The 20,749-nt window shown below is 36.8% G+C and overlaps 1 protein-coding gene across 13 annotated transcripts in view; it reads right to left on the reverse strand.

Moving 5' to 3' along the window:
- RPS6KC1 (ribosomal protein S6 kinase C1) overlaps positions 1-20,749 on the reverse strand; it is a 319,037-nt gene that overhangs the window by 250,018 nt on the left and 48,270 nt on the right. For 7 of the 13 annotated variants that reach the window (XM_081824820.1, XM_081824818.1, XM_081824817.1 and 4 more), the window contains 2 exons: positions 8,985-9,347; positions 3,738-3,863 (listed from right to left, as the gene is read on the reverse strand). The exons of 2 other annotated variants lie outside the window; for them this stretch is intronic. In XM_081824820.1, the coding sequence (XP_081680946.1) occupies positions 3,738-3,863; positions 8,985-9,347 (489 nt within the window). The remainder of the gene's footprint in view (positions 1-3,737; positions 3,864-8,984; positions 9,348-20,749) is intronic. 4 more of the 13 variants (XM_031037563.2, XM_031037560.2, XM_031037565.2 and 1 more) reach the window with 1 other exon arrangement.

Genomic DNA, 20,749 nt, shown 5'->3' on the forward strand with positions numbered 1-20,749 from the left:
TTCTAGAGGGGAGGGGGGTGGGAGGATGGGTTAGCCTGGTGGTGGGTATTGAGGAGGGCACATTCTGCATGGAGCACTGGGTGTTATGCACAAACAATGAATCATGGAACACTCCATCTAAAACTAATGATGTAATTATGGGGATTAACATAAGAATAAAAAAAAAAATACATCATACTCAATGATAGAAGATGGAAAGCTTTCCCTCTAAACTCCAGAATGAGCCAAGATGCCTCATCTCCTTTGCAGGGATGAGTAAGTAACCTATACCTAATTAGGTTATTCCCTAGCTAGAAAAACGAGGTGAAAGCATGTGACCCATGCTTTTACTAGAGTTACTGAACATTTCACTGGAAGTCCAAACCAGAGTATTTGGCAAGAAGAGATGAAAAGGCAATCAAATAGAAAAGAAACAAGTAAAACTACATCCATTCACAGAGAACATAATCTTATAGAAATCTCAAAGAATCCACCAAAAAACTACTACAGCTAATAAACGAATTCAGCCAAGTTGCCACATACAAGAAAAAAAATTCAAAAATCAGTGTATTTATACACCAGGAATGAACACTCCAAAAAGAAAATTAATGGAACAATTCTAATTACAATAACATTCCAAAGAATAAATACCTAGGAACAGATTTAACCCAGGAGGTGAAAGGCATATATTGAAAATTACAAAACAATGCTGAAGGAAATTAAAGAAGATCGAAATAGATGTAAAGACATCCTGTGTTCATGGATTAAAAGACATTTTTAAGATGGCAATACTCCCCAAATTTATTCCCTATCAAAATTCCAACAGCCTTTTTTGCAGAAACAGAAAAACTGATTTTCTAAAAGAAAAAAGAAAGATATTAAAAAATAAATAAAATATCAACTAGAACTCATTTTTTTAGAAGGTGATTTGTCAGCTCTCCCTGGGCTCAGACGTAGTTTGCAGCCACATGGCTAAACGCACCAAGAAGGTCGGAATCTTGGGTAAATACGGGACCCGTTACGATGCCTCCCTCAGGAAAATGGTGAAGAAGACTGAAATAAACCACCATGCCAAGTACACTTGCTCCTTCTGTGGCAAAACCAAGATGAAACGACGAGCTGTGAGGCTCCAGCATCGTGGCTCCTGCATGAAAACCATTAACTGGTGGTGCCTGGACCTACAGCACTGCTTCTGCCATCACAGCAAACTGAAGGAGTTGAAAGACCAGTAGAAGCTCCACCATTTGAAATACTGCTAGCCTATAATAAATGGGTTAATTTATGTAACAAAATTACTTTGGCCTGTTGCTAAATGTATTAGTTAGATCTTCCCATTTGTGTTGCATTAATTCTCAAAAGACTTGGAAATCAAAAATCCTTCTAATTTTTATTGAAAAAAATAAACGAATAAAAGGTGATTTTCAATTATTTTTTTAAGATTTTATTTATTTATTTGACAGAGAGACAGCAAAAGAGGGAACACAAGCAGGGGGAGTGGGAGAGGGAGAAGCAGGCTTCCCGCCGAGCAGGGAGCCCGATGCAGGGCTCGATCCCACGACCCTGGGATCATGACCTGAGCTGAACGCAGACGCTTAACGACTGAGCCACCCAGCGCCCCAAAATGTGATTTTCAATTTATATAGAGTTGTAAGGGGACGCAAAAAATCAAAATATTGAAAAAAAACAAACTTCTTAAAAAGGATCATAAATCGAAACAGCTAGAAGCTAATGCATTAGAAGACAGTATGATAACACCACAACAGACTATCAGAATTACAGCTTTTGGGGGTGCCTGGGTGGCTCAGTCGTTAAGCGTCTGCCTTCGGTTCAGGTCATGATCCCAGGGTCCTGGGATCAAATCCCACATTGGGCTCCTTGCTCAGTGGGGCGTCTGCTTCTCCCTCTGCCCCTCCCCCTGCTCATGTTCTCTCTCTCTCTCTCAAAATAAATAAAATCTTTAAAAAATAAATAAAATGAAATTACAGCCTTTGGTGTTGTTAGACTTAGACCATACCATATTTTGTAGTGAAGTGGACAATCCCAAAAGGTAAGTGGGCTAAACAATATTTTCGTAGTATCTTTAGAGTTAACAAACACAATAAACAAGTCAAATAAATTTTTATATTTAAAGTTATACATTTTCACTTCTGAAATTCAGCAATAAGAAATCATGTGACTTGCTTCCCTTTATCATAAATTTACTGCCTTTTTCATATATCCATCCATTCTAAATCAAACAAGTTTACACTTGGGTTTCTTAATACTTGAGTCACTTTTATTCAAAGCAATAAATCAATGACCCAATTGCCTTTTACAGTACTTGAGTATATATCATTATGAATGCACAGGGACTAACCATATTCATAGAGCCTGGACACGTTCTAGAACCAACCCTACAATTCTAAGCTAGTCTAAGTGACTCAAAGGAAACCTAGAAATACATGTGGGTTTGTGGTCTCCCCAGGAATTCTATTCCTCATGTCGGAAGGGGAAAAAGAATAGTCAAAACCCAGTAAGAGACCCAGAATGATGTAGTACCTCAACACACAAGGTCACAGTTTTTTAAATAAGTCTGGACATCTCTGGACATCTCTTAGCACACATGTATCCAGGGATGGCATAAACTAAGAAAAATGGCTTTGTATTGCTTATTATACCATTTACTAGGATGAAAATTGCAGAAGATTGTCTGCATCTCTTAGCTGAGTAGTAACATCAGAAATAGTCTCACTGGTCAAAAATATCAACAAGATAATCAAACTTAGATATCAACAACATCCAGGAACGCTTTTCCATGTGAGATTTATAATGTATACAGAAGATTTAAACAGAAACAGAGAGAGGAGATCTTATTTTGAAGGGTGATCACTCAATTCTATATTTTTATTTAAAAAACCATTCCATATTCACTATCATAATACCTAGTACATACTACTAATAGAAGCTTGTTGAAAGCTCAACTGGATGGATGGCTGAATGATCAAATAAATAAATGGAAGGAAAAAGAACGAATATCAAAATAAAGTTTAAAAATATCTGATACTCTCTGAAGTTTCTTCTCCATTTTAAAAAGCTACTCTAATCAGGGAAGAAATCTATCAGAAGTAACATGGCACAGTGGAAAGAAGACAAGACTTGAACTCAGAAAGAACCAGATTTAAATCTTAGCCAAAACTCTTAGTGGCTTGTGTTGTGGAGCAAATTGCTTACTTTATCCAAGTCTTAGTTTTCTCCACCTATAAAATGGGGATTACAGTATCTACCTTACAAACACAATAAACCAGCAATTTTGGCACCTAGAACAAACTAAACAAAACCAGTTCTCCAATCAACTCTGTAATTCATAATGTAGCCCACAGATGGGTGTTACTAACAATGCTCGCCATCTGGTAGCTTCCTGTTTTAAATAATTATTCTTGCTAACTAGGTGCCAAGCTTCTGGAATCATTACATTAAATGTTTGCACTCTCTAAATTTTGGTGTCCTTAGACAAAGCCCAGTATGACCAGCCATAGCTCCGATTATAGGTTTGTTCTGAGGGTTAAAAATAATGTTAAGAAAAACCCCTTGTACAGTGACAGGCATATAACAGACAATAAATTATTGTTATTTAAATATTTTATTAACACCTTTATGTCATCCATTTGCCACTCTACATCCTCACAATTATTCTAATAAACCCACACTGAGAATATAGATTAATCATATCAGGCCACTGCAGAAATATATCAACAAGACAGGAGTGAAAGGATATGTACTGGAAATATTATCTTCAAAGATTCGAGTTGATTCCTTCAATCTTGATTTTTGGATTTTCTGTCTTAAACACATAAAGACCTGATGACTTAGAAGAGTAGAAGGTACCTCAATTTCAAAAGCCATTCCTAGATTGAGGAAATAAGTGAAGTGTCAGGTTCAAAAGGAGAATTCAAAGTTACCACTATCAGGGTATGCTTCTTCTCTGCTGGATGGGCAAACAGAACTGCTGCTATTGTGTTCTGCCTCTAGTCTCAGCTGTGCAAACACCAGTTAAGTAAGAAAAACATTAAGCCATCTTTATCAGATCTACAAACAACCCAGATAAACTCCTTTAGGATGAATAGTTTAGTTAGAATGAATAGCTAGTACTCAGAATAACAAAATTTGCCAAATCATAAGAACCCTGTATAAAGCACTCCTACTTAGCTCTGAAAAATCATTTTTGCTGGATTATCAGATATCTAAAAATAATGATTTTATTATAAAGCATTATCAAACCAAACCAAGGGCATAGACAACAATTCTGTTTTCTTCTTTTTCCCCACAGGCAACCATTCTTACAGCAAGAGTTAAATTAAAATGATGCAGAGGTATTGCTGGTTATAGTGATGTTTCAATAACAGCTTTCCCACACTAAAACAAACTTTCCCTAAGAAAACATCTCTTCTACTCATAAATGTCAAGTCAGCTCACAAGCTAGAGCCCCCAGTTTCCCCAAATTAAAGAATAAATCCATCATACTCAACATTATACTCAATGGTGATTAACTGAAAGCTTTTCCTCTAAGATGAGAAACAAGACGATGATGCCCATTCTCACCACTTGATTCAACATAGTATTAGAAGTCCTTGTCAGAGCAATCAGACAAGAAAACGAAATAAAAGGCATCCAAATAAGAAAGGAAGAAGTAAAACTGTCTCAATTTGCAGATAGCATGATATTATATAGAGAAAACCCTAAAGACTCCACCAAAAGACTGTTGGAATAACAGATGAAATCTGTTACAAATCATTAATAAAAGAAACTGAAGACAAAAATAAATGGAAAGATATTCCATGCTCATGGATTGAAAGAATTAATATTATTAAAATGTCCATACTACCCAATGTAATCTATAGATTCAATGCAATCCCTATCAAAATTCCAATGACATTTTTCACATAAGTAGGAAAAAAATCCTAAAATTTGTATGGAACCATAAAAGACCCCAAATAGCCAAAGCAACCCTCTGAATAAAGAACAAAGCTGGAGGCATCACATTTCCTGATTTCAAACTATATTACAAAGCTACAAAACAGTATGGTATTGGACACACAGATCAAAGGGATAAAACAGAGAGCACAGAAATAAAACCACACATATACAGTCAATTAACTTATGACAAAGGAACCAAAAATATACACTAGGGAAAGAACAGTCTCTTCAATAAATGGTATTGACAAAAATAAACAGATACATGCAAAAAAAAAAAAATAACACTAAACCCCTATCTCACACCATACACAAAAATTAACTCAACATAGATTAAAGACCTGAACATAAGACCTGAAACCATAAAATCCTAGGAAAACAAACAGGGTGGTAAGCTTTCTTAGCATGAAAGCAAAGGCAGCAAAAGCAAAACAAACAAGTGGAACTACATCAAACTATAAAGCTTCTGCACAGCAAAGGAAACTATCAACAAAATGAAAAGGCAATCTACCAAATGGGAAAAAATATTTGCAAATCATGTATCTGATAAGAGGCTAATATCCAAAATATCCAAAATATATAAAGAACACATAATCTAATATCAAAAAACCCCTAAACAATTTGATTAAAAAATGAGCAAAGGAATTGAAAAATTATTTTCTCAAGACATAAAAATGCCAAACAGGTACATGAAAAGTTACTTAACATCACTCATCATTGGGGAACTACAAATCAAAACCACAATTAGATTTACCTCACACCTGTCAGAATGTCTATCACCAAAAGATAACAGATAACAAGTGTTGATCAGGATGTGGAGAAAAGAGAACTCTTATACACTGCTGGTGGGAATGCAAATTGGTGCAGCCGCTATAAAAGACAGTATGAAGGCTCCTCAAAAAATTAAAAATAGAACTACCCTATGATCCAGCAATTCCATTTCTAGGTATACATCTGAAGGAAACAAACGTTATCTCAAAGAGGTATCTGCACCCTCATGTTCATTGCAGCATTATTTACAATAGTCAAGACATGAAAACAACCTAAGTACCCATTGATGATTGAATGGATAAAGAAAATGTGATAATAGTGTGTACATACACACACACACACACACACACACGAATATTATTAGAGATAAAATAGAAGGAAATCCTTCCATCAGTGACATGAATGGACCTTGAGGTCATTATGCTAAGTAAAATACATCAGACAGAGAAACAAATACTAAATGATCTCACTTATGTGTAGAATCTAAAAAGAACCAAACTCATAGAAGAGATTGGTGGTTACTAGAGGCAGGGGCAAGGCGTGGGTAAAGTGGGTGAAGGCAGTCAAAAGGTATGAACTTCCATTTTATAAGATTAATGAGTTCCGTGGATATAATATACAACATGGGAACTATAGTTTTAAAATACTGTATCATATATTTGAAAGTTGATAAAAGAGCAGATCTTAAAAGCTCTCATCACAAGAAAAAAAAAGGTAACTATGTGAGGGGAAGGATGTTAACTTATTATGGTAATCATTTCACTTTAGATACATGTATCAAATCATGTTGTACCTTTAGTACAATGTTGTATGTCAATTATATCTCAATAAAAATGGGGGGGGATTTTTTTAAACCAATAATGTCCATATGTCTGTTAGGTGGTGACTGGTACACTTTTAAATACCATCCAAAAGCACTGCTCTGACATTACATTTGACACATAATTAAAAGTATAACCATAAGGACTAAAACAAAGGTTATTTTACATATTGGTTAAAAATTAGAATTGTGATTGTGGTACCCACAGTTTGTATGAAAAAATTGATCACATTATGAATAAACAATAAAAGGCTAAAAGCAATTAGGCAAGTATAATTTTTTGGATTTGATGGCACATCAACAACAAAAACCAATCCATGGCAGGAATGGATATTGTAGTTTCAGAAAGACAGGCATATGTTAAATGGGAAAAACATGTTTAAATGATAACATTCCTTAAGATAGAGGTCTAGTAGATTTGATATCAAGTTCTAGTGAGAAATAATTCACCATCATATCACAAAGTAACTAACTAAATGGTATTATTCTGTTATTTGCTGATTTGCATCCATAATTCTCATTTTGAAGTAAAGATTTTTATTTTTCTGGTGCCATCAAGTGGTAACATTATGAAGTGCTCTAAGTTGAAAAGCAAATAACTTTTAGAAAAATATCACACTGATGTATCTATGTCAATTAAACACTAGTGATTTTTTAGCACAAAATCATCTAAAAAGAAAAGGGAAAATATCAGAGCTAACTGCAACTCATCCCGATCTTAAATTCCCAACCCAAAATGAGAGTTAAGACAAAGAAGAAAGATGTGTAGATCTTTAAAGACCAGAATGCTCTACTGGCAAACAAAAAACCCACTATGACACTACTTGAGAAACAAAAATGTGTATCAAAATGACGTTATCAGTCAAACCATGAGAAATGTTCCCTCCGGAAACTCCATTAACAGGGCAGTAAAAGAATTATTTTTAAGGTAAAAGCCCAAATTTTTTGGACAAGGACATTAAGAGAGAAGACTACAGCAAAAACATCTGACAAGCTAGAAAACAGATGGATGAGTGGTTATTGACTTGAGAAGCTCAAGAAAGCTGCCTGACTTATATGACACTGTAAATCTCTCCAAAAGTTTGGGAACTGGTAGCACTGGGTAGCTGTGGAAATCAGAGTAAGGGCTAAAAACAAGAGAATTAGTCAAAATTCTGGTTAAAAAGCACTGATGCCACTACATCCACTCCCTCTTCAGTCCATGCAGCCAAGCATTCATCTTATACCACATCAGAAGACTGAAAGTTCATACTCTAATAAAAAAGAAAACTCTGGACAGGACACCAAGCATAGTGAGGGGGGAAATACTGTAGTAAAAAAGTGTTAGTGCTACAGGAGACTATGGTCATCTGAATGGCACTAACAAATGAAAGGTCACAGAACAAGAGTAAAAATGACGATTTTCTGGAAAGCAAACCACTGGAAGAAGGTCCTATCGGCCTTTGATTATTGTGTCCAGAAAGTGAAGTAACTAACTGCGGTATGCTTCACACTCTTTCTATAAGGAAAAGACAAATGACTAAAACAAAAATCTGATGCTTAAAACAAAGGTAAGTCCTACTTACAGAGATTCAGAAACATTCAGCTCCCACAACAGCCCAGTTATTAGCTGAGAATTTATGACAATTAACAAAGAACAGAATAGTAGGCAAATCAAGGATCTTTACATTTCATCTCCTCTCTTCAGGCCAGCAAGAATAAATGCACTAAAGAATCTCTGCAAATACTTCTGAGAGAGGTGAAGCCTGGTGAACACTAGCAATGTCAGAAAAAAACAGGGCGCCTGGGTGGCTCAGTCGTTAAGCGTCTGCCTGTGGCTCAGGTCATGATCCCGGGGTCCTGGGATCGAGGCCCGCATCGGGCTCCCTGCTCCGCGGGAAGCCTGCTTCTCCCTCTCCCACTCCCCCAGCTTGTGTTCCCTCTCTCGCTATCTCTCTCTCTGTCAAATAAATAAATTAAAAAAGAAAAAAACAGATTATTATTTATCAAGAGACATGGAGATTTGATTTTTTTAAAACCTGTTGTTGGTTAATTGATCAAAGTAGAGAGTTAAGCAGCTCTGATACTGCCTTCCATTCATGTAATTGAAAGTATAAACCTGAATGTAGGTCTTTTTTTTGAGAGAGAGAAAGAGAGAGAGAATGCACATGAGCAGGGCAAGGGGCAGGGGAGAGGGAGAGAGAGAATCCTAAGCAGGCTCCACGCCCAGCACAAAGCCCGATGCGGGGCTCAATTTCACGACCCTGAGATCATGACCTGACCCAAAATCAAGAGTCGAATGCTTAACTGACTGAGCCACGCAGGTGCCCCCCAAATGTAGGTCATTTAATCTTCTGTAATTTCTCATTTTCAGTCTTGTTTTTACAGAGGACTATACACAAGGTACAGTTACATATATATACTTTTCTTTCCAGACACCAACATAAAAACATTCCAAAACATATTAATACTGATAGAATTGTACCTTGAACACCTTCTAGGAGTAAATCAACTCCTTTCCTATAAAAATTGGAAGCAGCTTCATAGTCATCTTCTTCTTCCTTTTTTAAAGCCAGCTTTATTAATTCTCCTGCTTTCTCCAAATAATCTCTCTTGCCAAGCTTGGATCTTAAACTGCCAGGAAAGAGGCTGCGACTTTCCCGTTCTTCTTCTGGTTTGTTCTGTTCACTGTCAGAAGCAACAGCCCCTAGTGCTGAAGGATCCGAAGAAAGACTGAGACCAAAAGTTCTAATGGGAGAATTTTGATTGGAAGCCATTCCATCATCTAACTCAGCAAGAGAATCCACGTCAACAGTAAGAGATATCAGATCACTGTCGCTGGAGAAACCTAGAAATATGATCACAATAGTAAACAGATATTAAATTAAGAATCAGCCAAAAAGAATACAAATCATGCTGACTATTCATTTGTTCATACTATCCAAGTTGATTAGGAAGGCTGTCATTGCCTGATAGAGATCGGTGCCTGGCAATTTGTTTCTGCTTACTTCATTCACTTCTGCACTCAATGTAAGCTCTAGAAGCCAATCTCCTTTGCCTTAATTATCACACTAAAACTGAAGGCAAGTCTTTACCTAGCCTTGTTGTCAAAAAGAAGACCCTTTACCACAAGATCTTGTAACACCATCATTATGATAAAAGGAAAAGAATAAGAGCTTCAGGGTAAGACAAAAACAAGTGCTTGGATCTCAGCTCTTAAAATTTATTATGTGACCAAAAGCGAGTCACTTAATAATATTACTTATTATGCAGGACTTTAAATGAGGAACAGAGTTAATGCATATAAAGCACAATAGACTTATCATTCAATTACAACTATTATAGCAATTACATAATCATTATTTAACTATTATACAACGTACCCTCACAGAGGTGTGCTTTTAGATAATCATCCATATCTGGAAAATGTATGCCATTTATTTGTTTTTTTTTTTTAAGGACTAAATTTTTGGATATCTTTGTTTCAATCTCTTCGACAAGCTTTTGGAGAGAGCTATGGTCTATATTCGCCTCTTAGTTTTCTTTTTTTTTTTTTTTTTTTAAAGATTTTATTTATTTATTTGAGAGAGAGAATGAGAGAGACAGAGAGCACATGAGAGGGGGGAAGGTCAGAGGGAGAAGCAGGCTCCCTGCCGAGCAGGGAGCCCGATGCGGGACTCGATCCTGGGACTCCAGGATCATGACCTGAGCCGAAGGCAGTCGCTTAATCAACTGAGCCACCCATCGCCTCTTAGTTTTCTGACAGAAAATGAATGAACAGGTGGTATTGAAATATTCAGCAATGAAAATTCTTTCTCGCATTTCATAGAACTGACTTCATGGTAAATGAGCATGAGGTCTTAGGATCTCCCTTTACATTCTTAAAATAACTGAGAGCCTCAAAAAACTTTTGTTTTTGTGGATTATACCTGTAAATGTCTACCAATCTTAATATTTAAATAGACTAAAAGAATTTTTAAACACTAAACCCCATTACATGTTAACATAATTTTTATTAAAAATAACTATATTCTTGGGGTGTTTCAGTGGCTCAGTTGATTAAGCATCTGCCTTCAGCTCAGGTCGTGACCTCCGGGTCCTGGAATAGAGCCCCACATCGGGCTCCCTGCTTAGCAGGGGAGCCTGCTTCTCCCTCTCCCTCCCCAACCCCACCGCCAGCTCACAGGCTCTCACTCTCTCTCTCTAATGAATAAATAAATAAAATCTTTCAACAACAAAAAAAAACCTATATTCTCCAAAACAAAAAAGTATTTAGTGACAGAAGTGACATTGTTTCAAATTTTTACAAATCTTTTTAACAGAAGATGACTAGATTCTCATATCTGATCCTGCACTCAATCTGTTGTCATGTTGTTTTGGCTGAAAGGTTTGAGGAAAATCTGACACAGATATGTAATGAAAATGGGGTGAATATTTTAGTAGCCTTTTTGAATATTTGTGGATATTATTTTTTGATACTACACCAAAACTTGACAAGTGGTAGTTTCTTAAAGCTTTGTTGCCATGTAGAATATAAATTCCTATCAGTGAAATTTCTGTTTCTGTCACATTCAAATACACTGGTCTGTCTTGCACACTGAATGGCTCTTTTATCCATGCCTGAGTTTGTAACATCACACACTGGACATTTTGAAAGTACTGGTTCCCTGAGTTATATAGATCTTCCAGATACTGATGAATTTCATTATTACAATACCCCCCCCAAAATCACATTTGTTACTATCATCATCAATCTCATCAGAATATTTTCTTTAGATACTGGGAAACTGTCAAGCTCAAAGTAGCAGATAGGAGTTCTCCAAAATTCAGGCATCTGGCTGGCTCAGTTGGTAGAGCTTGTGACTCTTGATCTCAGGGTCCTGAGTTTGAACCCCACGCTGGGTGTAAAGATTAAAAACAAAAACAAAAAAACAAGTTCTCCAAAATTCGAATTTGGAATTGAAAACTCACATTTTATCATTGGCAACAAATACTGTCAGTTGTTTTCCCTAAAGTGTCAGCTCACTTCGTTTGCTTTTGAAAAAATATTTGCCAAATACCGGTCTGAATAATGACAGTTTGTCTGTCGATGGTTCTTTCAAGCAAAAATGATGTCCCAAGAGAAAAGCAGCTAGTTCATGGCTCAAACAAGTGCTTTTCCTCCAGACAACCATAGCAAGTCAGTATGCAGAAGTGTTTTATGCGTACTTCCATTTTATCACACGGAATATCAAGAAGACATGTACCCAAAGGTTGAGATTTGATAAAAATTAATAGTTTTTACTGCTTTATCAAAGGCATTTTTAGGCAACATTAGCATTGGCATTACTGCATGTGCAATGATTCCTGTTACACTCTGCTGTCCCTGTCCCAATTCATGCTCAGGCACAACAGTTTTACCTACCATTGCTTTTGCATCATTAGTGCAAACGTCAACACAGTGAAAAAGGCAAACAATTTCCTAGACTATATAAAAACAGTTTCTGCCTTGGGGGCCCCCTAAAAAGATCTCCGGAATACCCAGGTATCTGAAGACCATACTTTGAGAGCCACCGATCTCTATCATTCAATAAGATTGACAACAGAGCTATGTAAAAATTAAGTTTGGGAACAACTATGTGATCTGTATCACCACTGAATACTGACTCTCAAGTTTCTCAGGAAAGAAAATATATTGAAAAGAAAATTAATTTCCTCAGGATCTTATAAAAAGCCAAACTTAAAGGTGGGTTAGAGTATACAATTCTAGGTCAGGGATCAGTAAACTTTTCTTCTGAGGGCTAGAGAGTGACTATTTTAGGCTTTGTGGGTCATATGATCTATGTCACAACTAATCAACTCTGCTATTGTAGTACAAAAAAAAGCAGCCACAGATAATATGTAAATGAATAAGAATGGCTGTGTTCCAGTAACACTTTATTTATGGATGCTGAAATTTGAATTCCATATAATTTTCACATGCCACAAAATAATATTCTTTTGAATTCTGTCAACCATTTTAAAATGTAAAAACCATTCTTAGCTAGTAGGTCATATAAAGACAGGTGGCAGGTCGGATTTGGCCCACAGGCCATAGTTTGTCAACCCTTATTATAGACTCAAATTGCTTACTTCATATCAAATAAAATAAGTTAGGGTAAAAACATGTTACTGGCAGCTGAACTCAAATTTCAAATCAGCTTCAGACACTACTCTGGCACGCTGTCAACATGTCCTGTCTTCAGGGATTTTTCTCAAATCCTTAGAATGCCCATAAAGAACTCACTTTGTTCCCTAAAAGCAAAAGACTTCATTAAATCCACAATCTGAGATGAGATTCATTGGACCTAGTGGAAATCTTTTCAATCTCTGACATTTCAACTGTACAGACAGCACTTCAAAATCAAAATCTTTTACAGCAGTCTACAAAATTATTTATCCACTGTTCTGAGAAATATACAAACTTCAGAAGAGATTTTTTTAATTGATCTAAAAATACTTTACATATTTCAATGCACATTTATTTCCTTAAAGGGGGCCTTATATAACCTAGTCCATTGATATTAATAAACAAATAGACAAAGTTTAAAAAATAAGTTCTGATTTATACAGCTAATCGTAAAAGAAAGGAAATGCTGCTAGAGATCTTTTGTCTGCTCTCTGGTGTCTTGTCACTGTAACCCTCACATCATCTATCACATTGTACTGTTCCATGTTTTGCCTGATTTTCCTTTCTAACAAGAACAATAATACCAAAGGGCAAAGGGGTAAAATTATGTGTATTCAGTTTCTCGGCTTTTGACCACAAAAGTCTACTGACATAGTCTTATTTCCTCTCTTACCTTTCCAATCATATTTTGTTAGCAAAGGAAATCATGATTAAATAAAATTACATCAGAAGAGTAAGACCATCAAAATACCTAGGAATAAAGCCAGATAATGAAACAAAGAAATAATAATATTCAAATTGTTTCCTTTTCAAATTCTACCTAATTCTAAATGAAGAATCTTTCAAAGTGAGCAAACAAAAGAAAAGCTAGCAGGTTAGGATAAGGAGTTTTTCTAGTCCAACTATGAGAAGCAAAGGAAAGAAAAAGACTTCTGATTTAACCTTTTTGGAGGACAATTTGGCAATACATATCAGATGCAAAAAATGCTTATATCTTTGATTCAGCAATTTATATCAAAAACAATCAGAGATACGATAAAAGATCTATACATGACAATATCCATCACAAAAATTAGTGAAAATTTGGAAATAACAAATTCCTGACAATTGGAGATTATGGTACATCCCTTTGAGAAAATATTATACAGCTATTAAAAATTATGTTACAGACAAATGCTTAATGCTAAAGTGTTCATTATCTATTATGCAAAAACGACAAACTGTAAAGCAGTATATAATATACTGTAATTCTAATTTTAAAACAAAAACACAGGAAAAAAGGCTAGAGAAGTGTATTAAACATTGACAGCAATTTTCCCTGTATGGTGGGATTACAGGTGACTCTTACCACATTCCTTTATGTGAATGGCAAGCTCTTAAGCCTCGGTACCTGAAGGATATCAAAGGAGATGCAGCAAGGGCTAAAACTGGGAATTTGTTTGTGAATAAATCTATGTTATACAAACATAATTTATGAAATATAGGCCAGTAAGAATCATCCAGCAGCCAGTGCCAAGAATTCCTAACTTAGGAGAGAAGACAAAAGTGATTATAGACAGATCTGTTTGAAGCAGACTAACCCTTGACACTTCTTCCTTGCCTATCTTCTTCCTTTAATTCTCCTCTTAAGATGCACCCTACCAGATCTGAAAAGCCTAACTCTATCATATCGCAACCATACACTGCAACTAGTTGTCTTCTAGTACTCTCTGAAATCTTTCCCTTCGGCATTTAAGCAATTTCTAAATCCCCTTCTTCTCAATGAAGTATTCCCCAACCAACTTGAGAACATTCCCCTTTCACCATCGCAGCAACAAACCATTAACACACACACACACACACACTCGGTACCTAGTCTTTTCGCCTTATATCCTTAATACATCTACTTAATAAAGTGCTTGCTCAATTCCTTGAAATCACGGTCCTGTCATTCAACCTGTTTTATATAAAGCTCCATATAAATATCACATCAAGTGGAAACTAGCTTCTAAAACCCAGAAAGAAAGTTAATAAGGTACAGAGAGCAGCCAACAAGTAAGAGGTTCTCAGTTAGGGTGAGTAGGAAGAACATTGTGGATAAGGCAGGGCAACAATTGACAAGTCAGAGACTCTTTGTCAAAAGTTAAACCAACCTGAAGTCAATCCATGTTTAAAGGGGCCCTCTAGAGCCATCATGAGAGTAAAAGGTACATGCTTCACCAACACCATCAAGACAAAAACCTCAGCCTTTTGGGGAAGAGATGGGAGGGGGAAGAGTCAAAGGTTCTATGAAAGCGTTCTGCCTCCAGGTTCATATCACAGAGATTCAAGTCTCAGGGCTATTAGAGGGCCCCAGGTGACCAGTTAAAAAGCAGCTACAGACATGAGGGGTTTCTATAGCATCCCAGTTCACCTACCTACCCTCACCTTCTGTGCTTTGAACTGCTCAGAGTAGGGCAGTCTAGTGAAATCTGTCTAGGACACCACCTCTGAAAGACAGGCACCAGGGGAAAAGGTGGAGTTGCTATAGAATAAATCTTTATACTATAAACTATCAGAAATCTGTATTTGAAGACCATCTGCAAAAAGAGATCAGTTTCCTTTAGAACAACAGGTGGTCTCTCATGGTCAACTATATATAAAATACATGGCCTCATTATTATTAGCTGATAGCTTTCACTGAGCACTGAGGTTCAGTCAACGAAAGGGAATTTCTACTTTTCCTAGTAGCAATGACTCATGCTTCACACACAAAGCAAAATATCTAGCCAGCAGAACAAAGGTCACCCTGAGATAGAAGACATACATATCAATCTCCATTAAGAAACAAGCCCTTATTAATATGATTTTAGGCAAATACCTAAATCTAAAACTTGATGCTAATTAAGACTCTCGTACTCGATTACCAATGTATCATTTAGAAATAGCTACTGTTACGAAAAAGTACCATTCCTTTGATGTTTCACATTTTTATAATGTCCTGGAGACAAGTCTTTGCTTCACCCTTGAAAATTTCTGAAAAGAGCACCAGTATATTTACTGCATTATTTGGTGAAAAACTGAATCACCTCAGGAAACAACACATCAATCAAAATTACAACCCTAATACTGTTATCTTACCATGAACAACAAAGATCTATGAGTTGGCTTCCCTTCCTACCTAATGAACTTTTTATGTTGCTACTCTCCATAATCTTCTCTGCAAATCAAACCTGCTACCAGCACACAGGTAGCTCACGCTGAGCTTTCTATACCAAATATGTATTCTCACTGCCTCCTTCTCCATAAGATTAAATCTCTTCCTTCAAAACATGCTTCTATAATTGCTGCTGACTACCTAGAATGCCTGGACTGCCTTAGGCACATGGCTTTACTTCTCTGAAATACCCATTTTTAATTGTGGAATAAGGGATTTATCTATATCATTCTTCATGTTCCTTTTACTCTAAAACAGCTCCCAGGACATATCATGAATTTTTTTTATCTTCCCCACCCAACTCCTAAACTCCTAATAGCTAACATTAACCTCAATAGCCCTAGGGTTTTTAAGAGTCAATATTTATAATATATATCACTTGTTTTACATGCACACATACAATGACACATTCTCATTTGTGTTTTTCTTGAGAATAATGATCTATTCTTTTTTCCCTAGTTATTTTAAGCTCCCGCACCAAAGAAAATTCAACTAATAAAGGGCAATGAATAACATTAAGTAGATAAGCACTTAAGAGAAAAAGGAACTTCAAAGTGAATAAACCTACTCTCTTAATACAGGAGGGCCTAGAATAATGCCAGTAACAAGATTTAGAGTTCTCCTGGTGCCACCTAGTGGACATTTGCACTAAATTCTACTTTACATTACTTTTAATTAGGCTTTCTATATTTTGTCATTTTACACCACCTCTATGCAGTTCTAAAGCAAACTTTAAGTTTGCCTGAAAAACAGATTTAGGCTATTAAGTAGCCAATCAACTGAAGAATATTCCTTTTTAAAACGATCCTGCCTCAGAGCATTGACTTTAAATCAACTAAATGAAAATAGCACAAATAATAAAAAGAAAAATATAATAATAATAAAATGGTACACTGACACAGAAGACTTTCTTCAAACTTAAATAGCTATTCACCCTTCCAATTAGTCTCCCCTAACAGTTTAAAACTAATCAACATTATTCAACTTAATACAGTTTAATCTTCATGCTTTATTTTTTTTAATCTTCATGCTTTAATGGAAAGAATTATCACCCCGCCATCAAATAAAAACACAAATCTTTGAACTGAAAGTGATTTTAGAGATCCCTTACATAGACCAGCAAAGGATGCTAGTCTCCAAATGTACATCTCATTTACTCTAAAATGGAATTCAAGACAGCTTAATAGATCCTTTCTTACGTCTACAATAGCTACAATTGAACCCGAGGGAGCTCTTAACCCACAATTTACCACCAAAAAAAGAAGAAGGAGGAGGAGGAAGAGGAGGAGGAGGAGGAGGAGGAAGAAGGAAGAAGAAGATCCGACTACCCCAGGAGACATTTAAGAACATTCATCACTTTTTTTTTTTTTTAAAGATTTATTTATTTATTTGACAGAGACACAGCGAGAGAGGGAACACAAGCAGGGGGAGGGGGAGAGGGAGAAGCAGGCTCCCCGCAGAGCAGGGAGCCCGATGTGGGACTCGATCCCGGGACTCCAGGATCATGACCTGAGCCGAAGGCAGACGCTTAACGACAGGCGCCCGAACATTCATCACTCTTAAGATCTACATTTAAGGGCGCCTGGGTGGCTCAGTTGGTTAAGCAACTGCCTTCGGCTCAGGTCATGATCCTGGAGTCCCGGGATCAAGTCCCACATCGGGCTCCCTGCTCGGCAGGGAGTCTGCTTCTCCCTCTGACCCTCCTCCCTCTCATGCTCTCTGTATCTCATTCTCTCTGTCTCAAATAAATAAATAAAATCTTAAAAAAAAAAAAAAAAAGATCTACATTTAAGAAGCTGATCTCTCAATTTGTATTTGTGGTTATGATCACCTAATTATTTTCTCTTGTTTGGTGCACAGACCTGGAAGATGTCCCTCCCATAACTGCAAGAAGAGGAAATGACACAGGTTACCAGATGAGAGTCTACCAACATCAAAGGCCCCAATATCAAGGCCAGCATGGCAGTAAAGCAACCTACATCCCTCAAACTGGCCAACAGATGAGAGAAACATGTCAAGAAGCTCAATTCCAATGCATCATTTTGGCCAGATTTCCACAAATGTCATAGTAACTTCATAGCTAAGTTTAATCAAATGAAAAGATGCAAGTTTAAAAAGGAAATAAGATGTTAACAATCAAGTCAATCTTCTTTCATCTTTAAAAATATGTATAGTTTAATTTCTCTGGACAAAGGAGATAAAGAGTGACCAGCATTTCATTTTAAAAACATAAAACAATATTAACTTTTTATCTAAAAACCTACTGAATAATTTTATAATTATCAGTTTCTTATTAGATAAAACATATTTACCAGTTAATCACCACATTATTGATTCTATGAAACTTTAAAGGGGTTTCCTCTATCCCATTACTATCAAATAATGATAATTAAAAAAAAAAAACATTAATCCAGCTCTTTATGTTTTCCTCAGAAAACTTTCTTTCAAGGTAAATTAAGACCTGTTGATTGCATTTTTTATGGTACTAATAAAAATAATGATCACTTAGCCTCTACATCTGTCCTCTGAGAGGTGATATACTTGCCATGTCATTCTAACTCTACTGAAGGACCTTGAAACAGCAGACTATATATTAAGATTTGACCCACTGGCTCATTTCACTGGCCAACTAAATCACAAGTATGAAAAATGAATACACCTCTGAAACACCATTTAAAATACTACACTCAGAGGAGTTGTTATGGAGTGAATCACCTCCTCACATTTTGGCTCTAAATCCAAACCACAAGCACTTGCCACCACAATCCCTCTACAACCCTCCATTTCACTGTATACCTGTGGGGCTTGGCCAGCTGCCAGCTCTCCTGCTCTTTTGCTAGGAGAGGCCCTCTCCCTTGGCTGTCTCGGGGGTTTGCAGACCTTTTGGTAGGAAAGTATCTCTTCCACCACCCAGTATGCCAGACAATCTCATGATATTTAAAAGTCATTTCCCCTCTCATATAACAATGAATTTGCAAGCTGTCTGACACTCTGAGCTATATTTGTCAACAAAGTGTCTTTCAGCAGGATTAATTAGTCAGGCATAAAGGCTTTTAAAGGGAGGGGGTAAAAAACATAAGCACGTACAGCCTTTCTAGTTCCACATTTTGCATTCGTCATGGATCACAGCGTGTTCCAGAGATGGTAATACAGTTGGAGAACTGAACTATGCACGGAAAGGATAAAATGCCAGTATTACTTTTCGGTAGCATAAGTCTTTTCTGGGGTTATTAACAAAACGGTTGCCCCCAATTTCTCTCATAAAAGCATATTCCTAAAAGATAAATCTTTCCAAGGAAAACCCATCTTTTCGGGGAGCCTAGGTGGCTCAGTCGGTTAAGTATCCTGCCTTTAGCTCAGGTCATGATCGCAGGGTGGTGGGATCGAGCCCCGCATTGGGCTCCCTGTTCAGCGGGGAGTCTGCTTCTCCCTCTCCCTCTACCTGCCGTTCCCCGCTGCTTGTGCGCGGGCGCTCTCTCTCTGTCAAATAAATAAAATCTTTAAAAAAAAAAGAAAGAAAACCCATCTTTTCGAAACTTCAAAGATAAACCCTGAAACAACTGCTTTAGGTAGAGCGGCCCACACCATCCGTCTCAGTGTGCCAGGGGCGGTTCCTGGTGTATGCGTGTGGTCTCGCTGTACTTTATTAAAGCATCCTCTTTACTTCTCAGAAGTGTGTGTCCCACTTAGGACAATAAATTACAAACTCATCCTAGCTTTAGGTAATATATCCTTTTTGTTTTTTACCACATTTTTACCACAGCCACATTTTTACCCTGAACAGCTTCCCATATTTTGGAACACCATCCCAAGAAAACACATTCCTAATAATAATGCTCCGCCCCTTCTCTTCCAGATGTTAACAAAGAACAAAAGACCTCTGTATCATTCTCATCCATGATGATCCTACACTAAAATAGGTTCCTGAGACACACATCTCCCACCATAGCTGACTCACACCTAGTAAAAAAAAGCTTATTATAGATATCAAAAGAATATAGCCATCCCCGAGTCATGCAACCTTAGATTCCTATAACAAAACACAAAAGGAGAGAAACTAAAAAACATTCTACCATCTCCAAGAACTGTATTCCTCATTGAACACTCTCCTACAAATCTTTCTATTTGTTTACTACTGGATGTCACCAAATCAGCACATCTACGGGCAGAAGATACCCTTCTCCTCCTTTCTCAGGAAAAGAGTATCTCCGAGGCAACAGCCAGATCAGGTTATCCCAGATAGTTACCTTCCAAGGAAACCAGCTCTAAAAACAGAATCACACTGGGATCCCAAGCAGGGACTAGATGTTTCAAAGCCTGGCAAGGATCTGCAGATCAAAACAGGTTACGAAGAACAGGTATTTGGATTGTAGAGTAAAATTACTGTCAGCAGTGTTTTCCTATGACCTTGGCTGATTCAGTGTAGAGTCAAAGACACTGAGGACCTAATGGAAATCCCTGGGCCTAAGGTTCCCATACATTACACAAAACACTAATGAATGGACTTGGTTTTTAAGTCAATGGGAGCCACTATGAAAAACAAGAAGAGCTAATGTGGTGGCAACAAAAGAAAAACAAATGTTATGAGGCTGATATGCTACCTACTGCACTAACAAGGCACTTGAAAAACAAATTTTAAATGCTTCAGCCTACACAATGGATGGGAACTTGCTGCTCCTACCAAATCAAGATGGGAATTTACTGCAATAAATCTGTATCAATGTGTCTGTTGACATATGACATCAGTACATATCCCCACAAAAAGATCACTGAAATGAGATTATGGCTACCTCCCATATTCAGCATCCTCCTCTACCATAAACTGTTATCCATGAAAGAGATCGAGAAATATCTAGTCTATGATTTTACTTTTATATAAAACAAACCTAAGCCTCCTCAAACAAATCTAACTATCTATTTTTAAAGA

The sequence above is a fragment of the Leptonychotes weddellii genome, chromosome 6 (genome assembly GCF_054177405.1).
Source record: "Leptonychotes weddellii isolate Sample4059 chromosome 6, ASM5417740v2, whole genome shotgun sequence".
NCBI classification, from domain to species: Eukaryota; Metazoa; Chordata; class Mammalia; order Carnivora; family Phocidae; genus Leptonychotes; species Leptonychotes weddellii.